The 21,689-nt window shown below is 35.7% G+C and overlaps 1 protein-coding gene across 1 annotated transcript in view; it reads left to right on the top strand.

Annotated features, from left to right (window-relative positions):
• The window catches only part of LOC116851371 (mediator of RNA polymerase II transcription subunit 28), a 112,219-nt gene extending 91,805 nt beyond the window's left edge, over window positions 1–20,414 (top strand). Inside the window, exon 4 of the mRNA XM_032830708.1 lies at window positions 16,664–20,414. Within this exon, the coding sequence (XP_032686599.1) occupies window positions 16,664–16,888 (225 nt within the window). The 3' untranslated portion in view covers window positions 16,889–20,414. The remainder of the gene's footprint in view (window positions 1–16,663) is intronic.
• Window positions 20,415–21,689: the final 1,275 nt, after the last annotated feature.

The raw sequence follows: 21,689 nt of genomic DNA, 5'->3' as shown, positions 1-21,689 counted from the left end.
CTCCGTCGACTTATTGGATTCGTAAAGTCGACATTCGCGTAGACTTATTGGATTCGTAAAGTCTACATCATTGATTACCGCTCCGTCGACTTGTTGGATTCGTAAAGTCGACATCCGCGTAGACTTATTGGATTCGTAAAGTCTACATCATTGATTACCGCTCCGTCGACTTGTTGGATTCGTAAAGTCGACATCCGCGTAGACTTATTGGATTCGTAAAGTCTACATCATTGATTACCGCTCCGTCGACTTGTTGGATTCGTAAAGTCGACATCCGCGTAGACTTATTGGATTCGTAAAGTCTACATCATTGATTACCGCTCCGTCGACTTGTTGGATTCGTAAAGTCGACATCCGCGTAGACTTATTGGATTCGTAAAGTCTACACCCTTGATTACCGCTCCGTCGACCTGTTGGATTCGCCAAGTCGACTTCCGCGTAGACTTATCCGATTCGCACAGACTACTACGCCGTCGACTTGTTGGATTCGTAGAGTCGACACACGTGGAGACTTGCCGATTTCGTAAAGGCTACATCCTTGATTACCGCTCCGTCGACTTGTTGGATTCGTAAAGTCGATATTCCTCGATACCGCTCCATCGACTTATTGGATTCGTAAAGTCGACATCCGCGTAGGCTTATTGGATTCGTAAAGTCTACATCCTTGATTACCGCTCCGTCGACTTGTTGGATTCGTAAAGTCGACATCCACGTAGACGTATTAAATCCGTACCAGCTACCGCTCCGTCGACTCGTTGGATTCGTAGAGTCGACACTCGCGGAGACTTGTCGGATTCGTAAAGTCTACATCCTTGATTACCGATCCGTCGCCTTATTGGATTCGTAAGATCGACCTCCGCGAAACCGCGCCGCCGTCCCGGGGGAACCGATCCCCGCGGCACCGCATCGTAGCGCACGACCGCACCGCAAAAATCCGACGCATCGCGCACGCAGGGCCGTGTTATTCCTCAAGTAACGGCTCTCCTCGCGCGACCAAAATTAAAGATCCAAACGTGAACATCGCGCGGCAAACACAACACGATCGACGCGTCACACGACCGCCCGCGTCCCGCGACCGCCAGCGGTCCCACAGCCCGAGCTCCGTCGAAGCGGACATCAACACGCGCGAACACAAAAACCCGCGCGCCAAACCAACGGCGTCGAATCAACCTGTAAATATTCATTGTACATAGCCATCTAATCGACAATATAGATCATTATAATATCCATCCCACTGTCTTCACTATTATTGAAATCCGCTCGAATCCGGACCACACCGACTCGCAGCTTATCCCGCACCGAACGCGAAATAGCGTTACAATTTTATTATATTATTACGTGCATGTAAATTTATGTTATAATTATGTAAAATAACATTATCAGAGAAATATCAAACAAAATGTTTCCAACTTCTAAAACCAAATCGTCTAAAAGTTGTACAAAAGCAGATGATTTTTTTTGGTATTGTTAAAATATTTACGTGTTTATCTTGGTATAAATTCTTTTAATTGTCCCGGACAATGTCCTGTCCATGAATAAAACAGCAGTATACTTTTTACTCCAGTATTTCGTAAATAGACTTCTTCAAACCAGTTTTTGAAATGTTGACTTGTAAGTTTTCCGAAATTTGGAACCGCAATGTAAACATTAACCCGTTTCGGCCTGAAAGGGCATAAATTTTTTCTTCTTTTAAAGCAATTATAGAAAACATCGACGGATTCCAGCCAAACTAAGTACTCTATAGTTTTTGGGTATGCTCTTATCAAATCCATCGTCCGTTTCAACTTATTTTAATTCAGTTTTCCAAAATGGCCACTTTAATCCAGAAAAGTCGGCAAATTTTCAGATTCTTTTTTTATTAATCGTACATTTAATAAATATAGAAGTTTCTGATTCTCTCCAAACTCTGCATTTAGTAGCATATAGATCTATACTCAAAAACCTCATAGATTACAAAACGAAATTCAATATGGCGGACTCAAGTTGGCGACGTTTTTCATGAAAATTATAGTTTTTCCGTATGATTCTATTGTTTTTGAAAATTTTCATATATTTCTTCAATTAAATCTATGGAAAAACAATATTCTCATTATTTAAGACCAATTTCTTCCAATTTGGTAGTATTGTCCGAGTAGTATAACCTATAGGTTTTGTGAATAAGCAGTTTTTTTATTATCTTTGAAATATTTCGAGAATAAGATGTTGACACTCCCATGAAATCTACTATTTAGAAGGTTTTTGAAATTGCTGGATTTGGATCCAGGGTTAGATATGCGAAATCCAATATGGCGGATCTAACATGGCGAACTGGAATTTCAAAAATTCAAGTTTTCGGCCCGAAAAAAATTTTATTTCATTTACCGTAAAATTCCAAATAAAAGTTGTCTCCTGTCATTTTTTATTTATTGCTTAGTTTTTTATTTAAAAAATTCATGAATGTGTAAAATTTTAAAGTATGCTCGAAAATTTATGAATTTGCCCAAAATGTCTATCGTTTTAGTTCTGTAAATGATATCATTTAATGAGGTTTTTATAAGAAATTTAGAGTATATTTAGCAGTTGCAATAATTTTCTATTCTATAATATTTCAATATTTCACCGCCCGCTCACCGCAAGAAACATTTTGCGTTGCCCGACTCTCACCAACGAGGAGGTAGACGGTTCTGAAGAGTCTTGTTTTGTTTTTTGTTCTTCTTGTTTTTTTGTTTTTGTTTTTTATTTTTTTTTTATTTTTATAAGTCAAGCATTTTTTAATTTTTATATTTTTTTTGGCTTTTTACTTTTAAACGTTGTTTTGTGATATTTATCTTACAAATTTTAAAATATGTATTTCTAATGTATTCATTAGCCTAAGACACAAATTTTTTTGTTTAAACTACATTCTATTTTTTTACACTGTGAATTTTATTAAAACATGTTACACAATAAAAATCATTACAATTCAAACAAAATTTTATAGTCCTTGTAGGGCAGTTTGTGACTGAACAAAACTTTCTTGGGTAGTTCTTGGGTAACTTTCTTGGGTAACTTTCTTAGATATCGAAATCAAACAAATGTTTTTTTACTGTACACAAAGCCCACAATTTTATACCGAATCTGATAGGTTTTGATCTTATAAATTGTTTCAACAATGTTCTTCCAAAAAACTTGACCGTCATCTCATTGACTGCAAGTCCTGTTGAAAAAAACACACTTATTAGCTGTAAAATCACCTGCTTTGCTTTTACCAAGGTAATATTTACTAATTTCTCAACAAAAGTTTTTGGTGCTTATGTCTTTACTCTTATCACAGCAAAGATTCCATAATATTGTTGCGTTGGTAATTGATGATTGTATGATCCGCAAAAAAATGACCCACGTGCATTTTACTCCGTATACTGGGCATAACTGTATTACATCTGTAATCGTGTATATCTACACCCCCCATATATTTATCATATATTATGACAACATGAGGGAATTGAGTTTCAGTTTTTTTGTGCTCATTTTTAGAGTTTGCATGGATGATAGAGGAGTAACATCAGTGGCAGAAGATAATATCGAAACAGGTTTTGAGTCCATGAGAGTAATATAAGAGTGATATAATTTACACCGCTGTTCTTGTTATAGTTTACAACATGAGATTCTCTCGGAATTTTTTTTCAAGAGTTTGTTGTACTTTTACTCTATCTTTACGAATAGTGCCAATTGGTCGCAAACCATTTTTTTTTAAATGAACTACTAAGTCAGGGCTTGTAAAAAATTTGTCGAAATACAATTAATACTCTGATAGTTTTCTCTCTGGAACTTGCCTTAGCAATACACTCACCATTTGCATTATAATTCTTGAACCAAGTGCACAAGAGGCTAGTTTTTTATCGGCACTGCTAGCATTTTTCCCGCAATAGATATCGAAATCAAACAAATGTTTTTTTACTGTACACAAAGCCCACAATTTTATACCGAATCTAATAGGTTTTGATCTTATAAATTGTTTCAACAATGTTCTTCCAAAAAACTTGACCGTCATCTCATTGACTGCAAGTCCTGTTGAAAAAAAACCAAATTGTATAATATTATTTCTAAATAAATTGACAATTTTGCGCACTTTCCAAGTCCTGTCACTATCATTTTTATCGGATGCTTTTGAAAACTAGATTTTTTATTTGATTTTTAAAAATTTATCACGACTCATCGCTTTGGCAACTGTATTACACCTGAAATCTTCACCCTTAGACCAGTAGTCTCTTTGATCAGTTCGCATATTGTATGAAGACAAGATTATTATGCCTAGAAAAGTTTCAAGGTCAGTAAAATTCATATCGAAACCATTTTCACATGTAGCACTTACTATATATTCTTTTATTTCTTTAGATATAAATAATTCAAATAATTGAACAGGGGTACTGTCTCGGATTTTTTTCTTCACACAATCCGATAACAGCAATGTGTCGTTTAAATTTCCGGAGATAATTATCTTTCCTTTTACCCATTCATATTTATGATTAAATTCTAAAAGTTTTTGCGATTCTGAATAATTTTTATAGATAGAATCATATGAAATGTTTTGGAGTTGAGGTACATTTGAGTCTGAGCCATCATCATCGGATTCTTCTGAATCATCCGAGTCTGGTAAAAAAATAATTTCATGATTATTATCATACTTAATTTCTTCGTAGGAATCATCGGAGTCTACTGATTGCCTGCTATAATTATTTTTTGGTCGTTTTCGCTTCGACATGATTTTTTATATGACTGTCAGATGTACAAGCTTTTCAAAAATATCAGGATCTTGAATAAGTTCTCGCTGTTTTCCAACAGATGACGTTACCAGAACTGCGTGCGTGTAGTTTAAGATGGTAACGCATCTATAAGGAAGTACTATAAGCAAGCTTGAAATTCAGTGTGTCATTTCGCCGAAGTGTAAACAACTTTTTTTTTCATAGTGTTAAACATGTCGAGTTTCGTGCCAAAAAAAGAGTACTTGCGAGGAATTTTACTGCACTACTTTATTCAAAAAAAATCTGCAGCTAAAGCACACAGAATTCTTGTTGAAACTTACGGCGACCATGCTCTGTCGGAAACAATATGCAGAGATTGGTTTAGACGCTTCAAAAATAATGATTTTGATGTTGAAGATAAAGAACACTCTGGCGCACCGAAAAAGTTTGAAGACGAATAATTGGAGGCATTACTTCATGAAGACTCATGTCAGACGCTAACTGAACTTGCAGAATCATTAGGAGTTGATGACACAACAGTTTCGAAACGTTTGAAAGTATTAGGAATGATTCAAAAGCAAGGACATTGGGTGCTGTACGAGTTCAAGCCGAGAGACGTCGAACGGCGTCTTTTCACGTGTGAACAGCTGCTTCAACGGCAGAAAAGGAAAGATTTTTTGCATCATATCGTGACTGGCGATGAAAAGTGGATACACTACGATAATCCTAAGCGTAGAAGATTGTGGGTAAGCCCGGCCATGCATCAACATCGTCGGCAAAACCGAATATCCATGGTTCGAAGCTTCTGCTCTGCATTTGATGGGATCAGCTGAGTGTAGTTTATTATGAGCTGCTCAAACCGAACAAAACTATCACGGGAGATTGCTATCGACTACAATTGATGCGTTTGAGCCGAACATTGAAGGAAAAACGGCCGTTAGCAAGCAGAGACACGACAAAGTGATTTTGCAACATGACAACGCTCGGCCACATGTTGCATAACCGATGAAAACCTACTTGGAAACGCTTAAATGGGAAGTCCTACCTCACCCGCCGTATTTATCAGACATTGCCCCTTTCGATTATCACTTGTTCCAATCGATGGCACATGGCCTGGCTGAGCAGCACTTTCATTCTTATGAAGATGCCAAAAAATGGGTCGACTCTTGGATAGCCTCAAAAGACGTGTCGTTTTTCCGACGTGGAATTCAAATGCTGCCAGAAAGATGGGAAAAAGTAGTGGTTAGCGATGGACAATACTTTCAGTGACATGTTTTTTATGACCTTTTTAAATAAAGCATTAATTTTCACGAAAAATCAGTGAGAACTTATTTAAGGTCCTGATAAGTAGTAACTAATCGAAAGTAAAAAATTTATCATTATACGATGAAGTAACAAATGCGATAATTTGAAATAGAACGTAAATGGAAAAATAAAATGATATTTATAATTTAATATAGAGCATCGTTTCTGGAATGCCTAGATCTGTAAACGAAAGCTAAGAGTGACTGATGTAAACCCTATTCATATTGGACGTAATTGAATGATATCAATGAAGAGCAGTAATCTGCGATCCTGGAAATCCTGAACATGTTCGAAAAAAAATGGAATTTTACAAAGTCACTGAATTATTCTGGAATCATAAATTATAAATAAATTTGAGGTTATATTACTAGATCCAACCATTATACAATTCTCATAGTTGTTACAATTGTTACATTCTTTTCTTGATGAGAATTAATTACGGTAGTTCTACTGTCAAAAAATTAAAAGTTCCCAAATGAAATCATCAATGTTCATGTATACATTAAAATTTTAATAAAAAAACTAAGCAATAAGTAAAAAAATGGAGTGGCATTCAGTTGGACACAGTACAATTGGACACGTTGCAAATGGACACGGCACTTGACACACGGTTCAATTGGACACGATGCGTTTGGACACGAAACTTTTGGGCACCGTTGTTTTTGGACACGAAAGAAAATGCACGACGTTCAGTTACACACCGTTCATTTGGACACCGTTCAGTTGGACACAGTTCAAGTGCCCACTGTTCACTTGGACACAGAAGGATGCTCACTGTTCACTTGGACACCGTTCACTTGGACACCGTTCATTTGGACACCGTTCACTTGGACACCGTTCACTTGGACACCGTTCAGTTGCCCACTGTTCACTTGGACACAGAACGATGCGTGCTGTTCATTTGTACACCGTTCACTTGGACACCGTGGAATTGCTTGTGTGTTCACTTGGACACAGAAAAATGCGCACTGTTCACTTGGACACCGTTCATTTGGACACTGTTCACTTGGACACCGTTCATTTGGACACAGTTCACTTGGACACCGTTCAATTGGACACCGTTCATTTGGACACCGTTCAATCGCCCACTGTTCACTTGGACACAGAAGGATGCGCACTGTTCATTTGGACACCGTTCACTTGGACATCGTTCAGTTGCTTGCTGTTTATTTGGACACAGAATGATGTGCACCGTTTATTTTATCATCATTTAATTATGTATCGTTTGTTTATGCAATGGATATGCAACTGATGAGAAATAAAAAATAGTTTTGTAGAAAATATTTGTGTTTTTATTTCGTTTTTATCACATCCAACCACAACGCCATATGCCTAGAGATATTCTAGAGACTCTATAAACAACGACATATGATTGGATGTGTCCGTTTGTCAATGTGCGCATCTGGGACTCACTCCGATTTTCGTACTACTATTTGTGATGTAGAGCGTGGGTAAATTGTGGTTTTGGTAATTATTTAGTTTAGCGGCAACACCTCCGATTTCGATGAAAATAGACTCAATCGACGCGTTTTTGCATGCCAAACAACTTTTTCCTCTGACAAAATCGTCGCTCTTTTTTCTGCGAAGCGAGATATTAATAGACAAAGTTGAGGGCGTATTAGGTTAGAAAATCTGTCATACCATCTATTTCTAGCTATGTAACTGGGGGGCTTCGCCCCCCAGACCCCCCTATCACAGGGGGTGGGGGCTGTAATCTTTTGTGAGAAATTCACTTTTTAGCTTAAGCACAAGAGACTATAGCCCCCACCCCCCGTGATAGGGAGGTCTGGGAGACGAAGCCCCCCAGTTACATAACTAGAGATAAATGATATGATAGATTTTCTAACCTAACACGCCCTCAACTTTGTCTATTAATATCTCGCTTCGCAGTAGAGAGCGACGATTTTGTCAGAGGAAAAAGTTGTTTGTCATACAAAAACGCGTCGATTGAGTCTATTTTCATCGAAATCGGAGGTGTTGCCGCTAAATTAAATAATTACCAAAACCACAATTTACCCACGCTCTACATCACAAATAGTAGTACGAAAATCGGAGTGAGTCCCAGATGCGCACATTGACAAACGGACACATCCAATCATATGTCGTTGTTTATAGAGTCTCTAGAATATCTCTAGGCATATGGCGTTGTGGTTGGATAATATAAAAACGAAATAAAAACACAAATATTTTCTACAAAACTATTTTTTATTTCTCATCAGTTGCATATCCATTGCATAAACAAACGATACATAATTAAATGATGATAAAATAAACGGTGCACATCATTCTGTGTCCAAATAAACAGCAAGCAACTGAACGATGTCCAAGTGAACGGTGTCCAAATGAACAGTGCGCATCCTTCTGTGTCCAAGTGAACAGTGGGCGATTGAACGGTGTCCAAATGAACGGTGTCCAATTGAACGGTGTCCAAGTGAACTGTGTCCAAATGAACGGTGTCCAAGTGAACAGTGTCCAAATGAACGGTGTCCAAGTGAACAGTGCGCACCCTTCTGTGTCCAAGTGAACAGACAAGCAATTCCACGGTGTCCAAGTGAACGGTGTACAAATGAACAGCACGCATCGTTCTGTGTCCAAGTGAACAGTGGGCAACTGAACGGTGTCCAAGTGAACGGTGTCCAAGTGAACGGTGTCCAAATGAACGGTGTCCAAGTGAACGGTGTCCAAGTGAACAGTGAGCATCCTTCTGTGTCCAAGTGAACTGTGGGCACTTGAACGGGGTCCAACTGAACTGTGTCCAAGTAAACGGTGTCCAACTGAACGGTGTCCAAATGAACGGTGTGTAACTGAACGACGTGCATTTTCTTTCGTGTCCAATTGAACTGTGTGTCAAATGCCGTGTCCATTTGCAACGTGTCCATTTGCAACGTGTCCAATTGTACTGTGTCCAAATGCACCGCTCCCAAAAAAATGACAGGAGACAACTTTTATTTGGAATTTTACGCTAAATAAAATAAAATTTTTTTCGGGCCGAAAACCTGAATTTTTGGAATTCCAGTCCGCCATGTTAGACCCGCCATATTAGATTTCGCATATCTGACCCTGGATCCAAATCCAGCAATTTCAGAAATCTTCTAAATAGTAGATTGCATGGAAATGCCAACATCTTATTCTTGAAATATTTCAAAGATAATAAAAAAAACTGCTTATTCACAAGATTTATAGATTACGTTACTTGGACGATGTATCAAATTGGAAGAAATTGGTCTTAAATAATGAGAATATTGTTTTTCCATAGATTTAATTGAAGAAATATATGAAAATTTTCAAAAACAATAGAATCATACGGAAAAACCATAATTTTCATGAAAAACGTCGCCAACTTGAGTCCGCCATATTGAATTTCGTATTGTAATCTATGAGGTTTTTGAGTATAGATCTGTATGCCACTAAATGCAGAGTTTGGAGAGAATCAGAAACTTCTATCTTTATTAAATGTACGATTAATAAAAAAAGAATCTGAAAATTTGCCGACTTTTCTGGATTAAAGTGGCCATATTGGAAAACTGAATTAAAATAAGTTGAAACGGACGACGGATTTGATAAGAGCATACCCAAAAACTATAGGGTATTTAGCTTGGCTGTAATCCGTCAATGTTTTCTATAATTGCTAGTAACTTTAAAAGAAGAAAAAATTTACGCCCTTTCAGGCCGAAACGGGTTAACAAGTGAGATAGCAAAATTTGCAATATTAAACGTTGCGATTAATAAATTTATAACATTTGCTATATTTATGCTTCGCATTTTAACACAATTTGTTATGTTGTCACCAGTACAAAAATATTATCTTCTGTGAAGAGTTAATTGAAATCATCTCTTCGATTTATTTTATATATAACATTTAAATTAGAAACCCAAAATCAAAATAAATTTCATTTAATTTGAATCGAACAATAATTGTTCAAATAATGTCAGACTATGAATGAAGTGCAGAAAATACGTCCTTTTATATTAAAATACGTCCTTTTATATTAAAAGGAAGATAACATTTTGATAAATATTATGACGTGATGTTTAACAAAGTTCAAATAGCAGACTGGTATTAAAGTAAAAAATAATTGACGCAAAAAGTTCACGCGATATAAAAATAATATGATTAGATGTGTGTGTGTGTGTGTGTATGTGCGTGCGTGCGTGCGTGTGTGCGTACGCGTAATATGTTTTCATTTTCGTTATCGTGTATGGGGAGACCTTACGAAGAAAAGAAAAAAGAGATAAATCATGAAACAGCGAAGGAATAAGATTAGTATAGGTAACGTGCGTCTTTATTTTATTTCTCAAGAGTTACTTCCCGCAAAATAATTTTATCATACATGGTTGAATTTGGCGTAACATAAACTTTAATAAAATTTGAAAATTTTTTTTAAATATTAAAAAAACAATGAGTGGTGGGGGTGTTTTTAAAAATATTACCATTTTTTTTTAAATCCAGATACGCCATTGTAAAGTACATTCACAGCCATAAAACTCTTGTTGAAACATTTTTTTCATATTTCTTTTCGTTCTGATTACATTCGCTTTGAAATATAAAAACCGATTGTTTATAGGAAATTGTTTTCACCCCTAAAACTGTTTTTTACCAAAAAGAAAATCGTTTCGTTATTAGGACCTCTACTAGTATATAATTAAGCAAAGTTTCTTTTTTTTTTATTGGGCTTGGCAATAATATTCGCGTTGCCAAAGGTTCCTTGTTAGTATCTGATCGGGGTACGTGCTTTACCTCCAAAGAATTCGAGGAATTTATTAAGGAAATTAAGGAATTATTAAGGAATTTATAAAGGAACAGACATAAATTATATAAAAATCGCGACTGCATCTCCGCAGGCATTCGGGCAGGGAAGATATAACCGAATCCTGGCACCAGCGTTAGGTAAATTGTACGGAAAGAACTGGCACAAGTCATTGGGAGAGATAAAATTTGCGATAAATAACACAATTAACCAAGCGACGGGGGAAACTCCTAGCAAATTGTTATAGGAGTAGAATAACGTGGGAAGATGATAGATGAATTAAAAGAGTATTTCGAAGAATAATTTGAACCTAGTGCTAGAAATCTCGAACAAATGCGTTCAATCGTGGCCGAAAAAATTGTAAAGGCATGCGAATATAATCAATCTTATGTAAACAAGACGAGAAAACCTGCAAGAGAATACGCCGAAGGCAATCTTGTCATGGTTAAAAACTTCGAAACAACAGGCGGAAAACTAAACCCGGCGTATTGAGGACTCTATCGTACGGCGACTTAAAAATAATAGATATATAATGGTGGATGTAGAGGGGTGCCAGATCTCTCTCTCAAAAACCTTATCAAGGTGATACGTGGGAAGTGGCATACATGAAGCCGGCTTTCAAACTTAGGTACCGATGATCTACGAGACTGAGAATGACGAATAAATTGTATGTAAACGGCCTGGGCGGCCTATTGTCAGGCTGGTCGAATGTAGTATATAATAATTCGGCGCTTGCTCGCCGGTGCGCTTCCGAGAAGTCGAAATTCGGCGAAAACGATGCTCGCGTCCGTGCGCTAGTCGCCGAGTGGATTCCGCGAATAGAGAAGTGCACCAGGGGGGAAATAAAAAATCCGCGAAGGAGATATAAGCGAAGCGCGAACGATCGACGGGAGCAGTTCGATTTCCCGTGCTCCGAAACACAGTTAATTAAAAACTTCTCTTTTAAGATACGTCTTTTTATTTTGCGAAGATCTCCATCCATCAAAAAATGAATTATTGTTTTGAATTTGATGTTGAGCCCATTGATAAAATGTAATTCGCTTCACAAAATCTATTCCATATAATTTTTGATGATATGGTATGGATGGAATTTCTGACGATATAAAACGCTCCTTTGACTAACACCAGATTCTTCTTCAATTTATTGTGAATTAATTTGAGGATTTCGAGTCATCATTGTGAGAATATTAATTTCATTTCCTTTGTATATTACTTCCTTTTCATGTTCACTTTTTTGGATATGTAAGTTAGCAGTTTGTCTAAGTTTATTGCACGGATTTTTAAATGTTTGACGCGAAGGCTGAATGCGATCAGAATACCGTTCAGCGTGCAAAGTTTTCGCTGGCACAGAATTTTGTTGACATTCTCCATAAATGAGAATCATATCAATGTATTCTTTAAACGGATACATCTTGCATGACGGATTCCTCTATCGATACTAATTTATTTATGTTCATATTTATGATATCCTGTGAATATATTAAAATATTCTTTAAAATGTTTGTTTTCTTTCCTTGAAATATCTACCTTCATTGAGATAGTATCATTTCAATAGAAAATAAATACTGTTGAAAGATATCTTAGCATTTCTCATATTAGCAAGTTCTCAGGACAAACTAATAAAATAAAATAAAAATAAAATGAAAATCAGTCAATCGTGCACATTGTATCGTACTTTTTTATTGTTTTTTTTTTTTAATTTTGTTCAATGATCTTGTGTTATATGTTTTGAACTTGTTTTGAGCCTTATCATATGATGGGAACAAAATATATCGATTTCATTAAAAAAAAATGAAGGTGACTTTGATATCTTTGAAATGCTTCCACCTGAACAAAAGTCATTATCGCTATATTATAGCCCTATTTGTACTATACTATTTAGTTTTAAATAAATATAGTATAAATTTTCCTTTGGACTACATGGATTAAAAAATATTTAAAGTGGTAATAGTTATTGTTATCTCACCCTGAATATAGGGTGTCCGAAACTTTTCTTGACACAATTCGTAGAAAAGTAAAACGAATTAAACGGAACAGAAAAATCAAATACTATTTTGCGAAATTCGCAATAGTTTTCAAGTAATTAATTATTTTGTCTGAGAAAATAAACGCTCGGGAAGTGACAGCCGAAAGAAAAGATGTCTTCAGCTGGCGCGCGATCGTGATACACGCGAATCGCGGCTCGCTGCGTCCCTTCGTCCATAGCTACAAGATACAGGCTTGATACACTAACAAATGTTCATGATATATCCGTGTGCCAATTCGGCGTCAATTTAGCACATGGATATATCATGTACATGTGTTAGTGTATCAAACCTCGCTGTATCTCGTAGTTTTGGGCGGAGGGACGCAATAAGCCGCGATTCGCATTTATCACGGTCGGACGAAGACATCTTTCTTTCGGCTGCCGCGTCCCGAGCGCTCATTTTCTCAGACAAAATAATTAATTACTCCAAAACTATTGCAAATTTCGCAAAATAATATTTGACTTTTCTATCCTGTTTAATCTATTCTACTTTCTTACAAATTGTGTCAAGAAAAATTTTGGACATCCTGTATATGAAAACCTGTCGAACTAATAATTGAATAAAGAGTCTTCTTATGTTTTAATATAATTATAAATAAGGTTACACGTAGAATATAACATGACTTTTCTTAACTTGATAATAAACTTATAATATCATAACGCAATAGATACATTTTCAAATAGGAACAAAGGATAAATTCTTAAAAATATTTTTTTTTTTCAAAAAATGAGTAGAAATAATTAAATAAAGATATTTTTACTATAAAATTTTTGTATGAAATATTTTTTAATGCTTCATTTAGTTTACGGAATATATTGAAAAAATCGAAAGCCTCTGTATCTTTAAAAAGTAGTTTCACCCTTTCAAAGCATCTTTTAGTATCAACTAAAATTTTATAAATTATTGACCTTATTTAACCTACATTTATATACCAAGTTTTATAAAAATCAGAATTTTAACACGATAAATGTCTTACATAGGAAATACAAAGAGTGAATTTTTAAAAATCTTTTTTCTTCCGAAAAGTAAATAACACAGTTAAATAGACAAAATTTTTCTATAAAACTTTTGTATAAAACATTTTTTGATATTTCATTTAGTTTACGAAATATATTGAAAACATTGGAAATTTCTATATCTTTGAAGAGTAGTTTTAAACCGGTTTTTAGCACCAACTGAAATTATCTGAATTCATTTACTTATCTAACCTACATTTGTGCAAAGTTTGATTAAAATCTGAATTTTCGGGTTCGCGAAGTACCCTTGTTAGTAAAAATATTTAGTATTACGAAATATGGCCGATTTAAAAACAAAACTTCTTGCGAACTAAATTTCACAAAAGAACAATTAAAAATAAAATTCTTTACTGAATTTTAAATAAATTTTACTTTGGATTATTTTAATTTAAATTTTAATTTGAGGCACAACTATGAACATGAAAGTATTATACAGGGTGTCCCATTTTAAGAGTGCACCCCAAATAACTTCCTTATTTTTTATTTTAGAGAAAAATGTTTCAGACAAAAGTTGTATAGGTATTGTATAGGTATTGTAAGTTGTATTGTTTCGAGGGGGTTACAAGGTGGTACCATTGGTTTGACCTTGGATATGATTTCAAAATTACATGAAGGTCACCTTCAATTTCTGAAATGGAACATATCATTTTTCATTACATATTATTGTAGCTTATTTCGAAAGCTTTCCAAAACACTATAATAAAATATTTTTCTATTGCGTATTTTTCGAGTTATAAAGCTTTAAATTTCCAGTATTTTGATAAAAATACAAATTCGCTTGCCTGTAGTCTTATCTTACATGATCCAGTCAAGCTAGTCAAGATAATCTGAGCATGATCCAGTCATTCAAGGCAAGATTCAGATATGACCCAGCTAGTCAAGGCAAGATTCGGACATAATCCAGCCAGTCAAGGCAAGATTTGGACATGATCCAGCTAGTCAAGGCAAGATATGAGCATAATCCAGCCAGTCAAGGCAAGATTTGGACATGATCCAACCAATCAAGGCAAGATTTGTACATGATCTAGCCAGTCAAGGCAAGATATGAGCATGATCTAGCCAATCAAAGCAAGGTTTGGACATGATCCAGCCAATCAAGGCAAGATTTGGATATGATCCAGCCAGTCAAGGCAAGATGAGTTTTTGTACAATTACTTTAGGTGTTCGAAAACTTGGTCATTTACTTGTATGCATAACACTAGTCTATGCTGAAAATCGTCCCTAACTTTTTGAAGAACATCTGCATTAATATTTCTGCAAGCTTCTCTGATCCGGTTTTTCATACATATTTTCAACGGTTGTTGGCTTTTTCGAATACACTTTATCTTTAATGTAGCCTCAGAAAAAAGTCTAGAGGCGTCAAGTCGGGTGATTTTGGGGACCATTCTTGAATTTGGCTATCCAGATCACCTATTCGGGGATCTTACGTTTAAATATTGTGTAATGGCTCGAGATCTATGAGCTGGCGCTCCATCTTGTTGAAATCACATTTGTCTGAGTACATCGTTGTCGACATGTTTTAAGAGGTTGGGCAGATTATGTTGAAGAAATGTTAGATAGTTTGCCGCATTGAGGTTTTCTTAAAAAAAATATGGACCAACAATAACATCTCCCAGAATGCCTGCCCAAACATTAATAGACCACTACCTTTGGAACTCTTGGCTTCTCTGCCAATATGGATTAACATCTGAATAATAATAACAGTTATGTCTATTAACGCCTCCTCTGTTACAAAACGTGGCTCCATAAAAAAAAGCATATGAACAACGAACCGGGAACTTTGTTGGATTTGATCTCGAGCCCAGTTACAGAAATGGACTCGGCGTTGGAAGTCCCTCTCTTCCAATTGCTGAGTTAGATGAATGTGATATAGATGAAACTTGTTGACTTTGAGCACACGATTGGCTGTTGATTTAGGTTATGTCTATTGTCTCTCAATTTGTCTCGTAGAGATTTGAGAATTCAAAACAACGGCACCTATAACAATCAATGATATTATCTCATCAGGATTCAATTTTCGCCGGTTTCTTCTTAAAAACCCTGCTCAGTTCTGTCGCAAAGTTTTTTTATTACTCTCCTATCAGGATGATGTCTGTCTGGAAATCTTTCAGCGTAAAGCCTTTCTGCTGCCGAGTAATTATTTCTGGCCTCACCCAAAATGCGGATCATGTCCACAATTTCATTTAGTAGATAAGCAGCCATAATTTTGTAAAGAAAAAAAGGCTTAGCAAAAATCTCGAAAGTTTCTGTTTTATCAAGAAAAAGTTAATGGTTGTAATACACATGTGTCTGCCTGCACTGAAAGTGCAATTATTAATTCTTTCGATTCGAAAGTTAGTCAGTGCAGGATCATGCTCATATCTTGCCTTGACTGGCTGGATTATGTCCGAATCTTGCCTTGATTGGCTGGGTTATATCCGAATCTTGCCTTGAATGACTGTATCATGCTTAGATTATCTTGTCTTGAGTGGCTGGATCATGTAAGATAAGATTACAGGAAAGCGAATTTGTATTTTTATCAAAATACTGCAAATTTAGAGCTTTTTAACTCAAAAAGTATGCAATAAAAAATATTTTATTATAGTGTTTTGGATAGCTCTCGAGATAAGCTACAAGAATATGTAATGAACAATGGTATGTTCTATTTAAGAAATTGAAGGTGACCTTCACATAATTTTCAAATAACTATCCAAGGTCAAACCAATGGTACCACTTTATGACTCCCTCGAAACCATACAACTTTTATCTGAAACATTTTTCTCTAAAATAAAAAATAAGGAAGTTATTTGGCGTGTACTCTTAAAATGGGACACCCTGTATAATATAAAAGTTAATTAAACAATAAAAGATAATATGTAATTTTGCAGGTACAACAGGGCTCAAGTGGACCACCATCGTCCGGTCTACAGGGAGTTGGCGTGTCAGTCAATCAGCAGGGCATGTTCATGACTCAGGGTGGCGTGGGTGTAAGCGGTAGCAGGGGAGCCGCCGGATTTCCGGTTGCAGGTGTTGGAAGTAGCGCTCTTCAGGGACCACTGGCCTTTTTAGAAAAGACCACGAGCAACATAGGAATGCCGGAAAGGCGGAGTTGACGCGGAAGGGGAAGGGGTCGGGGCCGGGGTCGTGGTAGAGGCCGAGGTAGAGGAAGAGGCGGCGGTGGTAGTCTACCGCCACCGCCACCGCTTCTCGATCCCTCAGACCCAACGTCCTATGCTGCTGCCGCTGCAGTTGCAGCCGCCGCGGCGGCGCCCCTTCCCTCTCCACAGCAACAACCTCCGCCTTGCACATGAATGTGTAATATATGTGACGTTTCCATTTGTTATTTGGAGGAAAAAAGAGATAGACATATACTCGGTAGCTTCAAAGTCCAGTGCTCCTGTTATGGAGCTTATGTTTGGATTATCACAAACTTGAATCTGCATCAGTTAGTAGTGATAGTGGTTGGTGATGGTGATGGTGATCATGGTGGCGATTATCGGATTACATGGTGATAAGCGTCTTCTCGATTGCGTTATGAAGACGAGTACGATTAATATGTACAAATTTAAGTGTCGTTGGTCGTCATGAGCTCGTCTCATCTTAACGATGAGCACAGCATTTTTAGCAATGCCAGTTTTTACTAATCTGGTTTCAAATTGATGTTACGAACATTGTTTCGCATTTTTTGAGGAATGACTTTTACGTATATAAACGTTATTTTATATTTTTCACTAGTCCCGAAAATTTTGCGGCGCGGGCAAGTTTATGCGAAATGCGTAAAATTGCACAACGTAGGGTAAATAAAATTAAATAATTTTAATAGGTATACAATTTGTGATTACAAACTCGAAATGACGAATTGTACATAACGATATTGTTTAACTCTTTATAGGGCAAGACTCCTTAGATATGACAAATGAATTTTTTCTTTTCAACTTTATTAAAATAGTCCTTAGAGATATTTTAATATCATTTTTGAGACTGAAAAAATTTTTTATAAGAGATCAATCTCTTATAAAAGTATAACTGAAAGTATAACTGTTGTACCAGTGCACAGTGGGCCGGATGACCCGAAATCGTGGCCAAAAACCAAGTATGAAATTAAAATAAAAGAAACTGTTTATCGTTTTGTAGACACTTCAGAGTATTTAAAAATCTATTCTTACATGTATATTCATCAATTAAGATCATTATACCGTATTTTGAATTTAGGAAACTACACAAAATTAGTAAGAGGAAGTATAATGCATTAACTAATGTATTTTTGAATAATTTCATAATATATAGTTTTTGTTGATATTTTTGCATTAATAAATGTTGAAACATTACTAAATAAATGAAATAGTTATAAATAAATATGTAGATTTCATATATCTGGTATAATTTATTCACATATGAATTGATATTTTGCATGTGTGCGCGTTATCAATTCTCTCCACATCTAAACTTTACACCGAAATGAGAAAAATGAGATACCATTTTATTCGTTAAAATGTGTACTTTAAGCTTGATCTGCTCACTTCTGTTCGTTTTCATCTTTTCCAAAAATATCGTCCTTAAAGCGCATTCTTGCGACTTTCCGTCACTTCTACTTGCATGAAGATATTCACTGCACTCATTCATTCAAGAACATATATGGAGGGAATTAGAAAATTTTAACTATTATTGTTAAAGATTCACTTTTGAACACGACCCAACATCATTGCGACCTCATTGTCACCTCATTTTTATCACTTTAGTGTGAAGTTTAGGCGCGGAGAGAATCGATAACGCACGTACATGAAAAATATCAATTTATGGATGAATAAATTATACCAGATATATTAAATCTACATATTTCTTTATAGCTAATTCATTTATTTACTAATGTTTCAACATTTATTAACCATTTCGCTAGCATTGACACACTTTTGCGTCAAATAAAGGATGTACCAAAAATTACATTAACGCACTAATGCGCATATCATTTTATTTTTTCCCGTTAGCAAGATTTTCATCAAACTCAATATCCAGGGGTTTTTGAGGTCGCTGATTCCGAATATGAACTCGAAATTTGAAAAGTTAAAATGGCGGATTTAATATGGCGAACCAAAATGCGGAAAGTGACTTGATTTTAATATAACCTAGTATTCGGGAATTTTTGGGATCGCTACTCTTGAATCTGAGATTTATTAAATTCAAGGTGGCAGATCCAATATGGCGGATTAAATGGAAAAGTGACTTGATTTGGATGAAACTCGGTACTCGGAGGTTTTTAAGGTCATTGATTTCGCATCTGAGATTAGTTTTGTCAATTTGAACTTTCAAATTTTGATCTCAAATTTGTATTTAGCGACTCGAAAAGTACTTTAGTACTTTTTATAAAAATCAAGCAACATTTTGATGTTACCATTTTTGGGTAAGTTGATACTGATTTTCTCTGCCAGCGAAGTGGTTAATGCAAAAATGCCAACAAAAACTGTATATTAAAATTGTTTCTTAAATACTTTATTTTAAATGCAACTATTTGAAATATACCCTGAACTGTCTATATGCAAGGCTGCGTACAGAACAAAGTCCACCGCATTCCTTGTGTGTTGGGTTGTCTTAGGCTTTTACGCGACATATTAGCCTTAGGAAGGTAAAGATTATAGGAAGTCCTGCCATAACAGAAAAAGTAGTGAAATAATCTTGAAGATTTATTCTATAGATCAATGGATTCTATTGATCCCATTGTATGTACGATGAGTACAAAGTCTCTAAGGGTCATCTTTTCTCGGGAATTATCCTCATTCCGGTCTAGATGAGGACCTCGGGTCTGCAAATCGCACTGCATTCTCCATACGGAAGACCCTGGAAATTATCGTAGCCAAATCACAGGCATTTTAATGCAATAATAAATTAATTATTTTTAATATAACTACGATTATAACTATGAATTTCTAAATTTAGATATCATATTTGTAATTAGCGATCTCAAAACCCCCCGAGTAAATCTTTATAGCCGAATCCGTCGTATCTCACTTTTCGCCGCCATATTGAATCCACCATTTTGAATGTTGTAATTTTGATCACAAATTCGTAATTAGTGACCTCAAAAACACCACGAAAACTCCCGCGTCAAACTTTATAGTCCAATCATTTAATGAATTTTCGAATTTTGGCCACGATATCGGGTTACCTGGCCCACTGTGCAGTGACCATTCAGGGAAAGCGTTTAGAACCACTCCCGATTTTTTCGGTTAATTCTATGCTGTTGGTACGACTTATGTACCAGTGCCCTATAAAAAGTTAAAGCAAGCATCGTAATACGTTTAATTGTACATAGAGGTAAGGGTGTCACTTTTTATTTCTTTATGTCATGTCTGTGTTTATTAAACATCAATATCCTTAATCACGTTTATATTTTAAACTATATTGCATTTGCAATGCTTTTGAATATCTATTAAATGTACTGTTCGAGCGATAACAATAAAATATATATTGTCATAACTATGCAAAATCAAAACATACATTACAATATGCTGATTCATATATGTGCTTGATTAATTTATATCCATGTTCTACAGAATTTCAGAAAAAAAGATAAAGAAAAGCATTAGAGAAGCACTAGAATAGCATTAGACTATCAATAAATGCATGTGGCATTTTTTTACCGCATTTTCTTTTAAAAATTTATTTACAAATATTCCACATTTTTTAACAAAATTAGCATTAAATACTTTAAAATTAGTATATTAATTTAGAATAACTTGCTCTTATGCCTTACCCATGGACGTAGTATACATGGACCCCGCATACGGCCAGAAAAGTGAACCCAACATGTAGAAAGAGACCACAGACAGATAATATACATAGACTCCACATACAGTCAGAAAAAAGAAGCTAATACGTACAGCCCTTATGTTCTCTGTCTCTTTCTGCACAGACAAAGTATGCAATAAGATTTAAGTAAGACGTTTACTTGCCAGTCTAGGGGTGCTATTGCGCTCTATAATATTATGGGAACGAGAAATGGATGCACGTTCGAAAAAAATGACAAAATAGGAAGAAAACTATAGCCCCTCTATTCTTGATCACTTTCTAGATGTTGGCTTCACTCTATTAGATGACAGAACATAGGGCATTCGGAGTCCATGTATATTATGTCCATAGTCTTGCTTCGGCAGGACAAGACGTAGGAGCGCAGCGATATAAGTATAGACAGTGGTGCGTTGTCTTCCAATCGCCATGCGCGACATTCGCGCACTATATTACTGGGCTACGCTGTAACTCGAGCGGTCAATCCTCCACCATTCAGCACACGCTTTTCCTTAATCTTTCGTAATTAATTTCTCGATTATTATTACGAATGTCGCAAAACGGTATAGGACTTTTATATTTATTTTAACCCGCTCTACGTTCTCACGAGAGCTTCGATAGATTGCTCTGAGACATCCTGTATATATAAGGGTTGAACAATCTCTCGAAAATAACAAACTTACTCACCATGGACCTTCTGATTGATGACATTTCAGTAGTAAAAAAAACATACTTAAAATTTGTTTCAGACAATATTATGACGTCTAAAAGATTTAAGTTTCTAAGACATTTTAGAAAATTGTTAGAAAGATAATTTTATATTCCACTCAATATATGAGTAGGGGACATTCGTCGTAGAATCATTAGATTTTTTTGTCGTTTTGAAGTCGGGTAGTGTTCGACTTCTTGCGGCAGCTACATGCGACAAAATGGTTAGTAGACAACCCAGATAGCACAAAGATGAACAGAAGTTCCTAGAGAATTCATTTTAAAGAATAGATATAGAAATAGAAAAATGAATACCCGAAAAATTCTTGAAGAATTAACCACAGTAAGTTCGTCTTGAAATATTCTTTAGGACAGATAGCACAAAGATGAACAGAAGTTCCTAGAGAATTCATTTTAAAGAATAGA

The sequence above is a fragment of the Odontomachus brunneus genome, unplaced genomic scaffold, assembly GCF_010583005.1.
Source record: "Odontomachus brunneus isolate Ranch 3 - 2012 unplaced genomic scaffold, Obru_v1 Obru_scaffold_173, whole genome shotgun sequence".
NCBI classification, from domain to species: domain Eukaryota; kingdom Metazoa; phylum Arthropoda; class Insecta; order Hymenoptera; family Formicidae; genus Odontomachus; species Odontomachus brunneus.
Note: the sequence above shows the minus strand (reverse complement) of the source record. Positions and strands in the feature narration are given on the sequence as shown.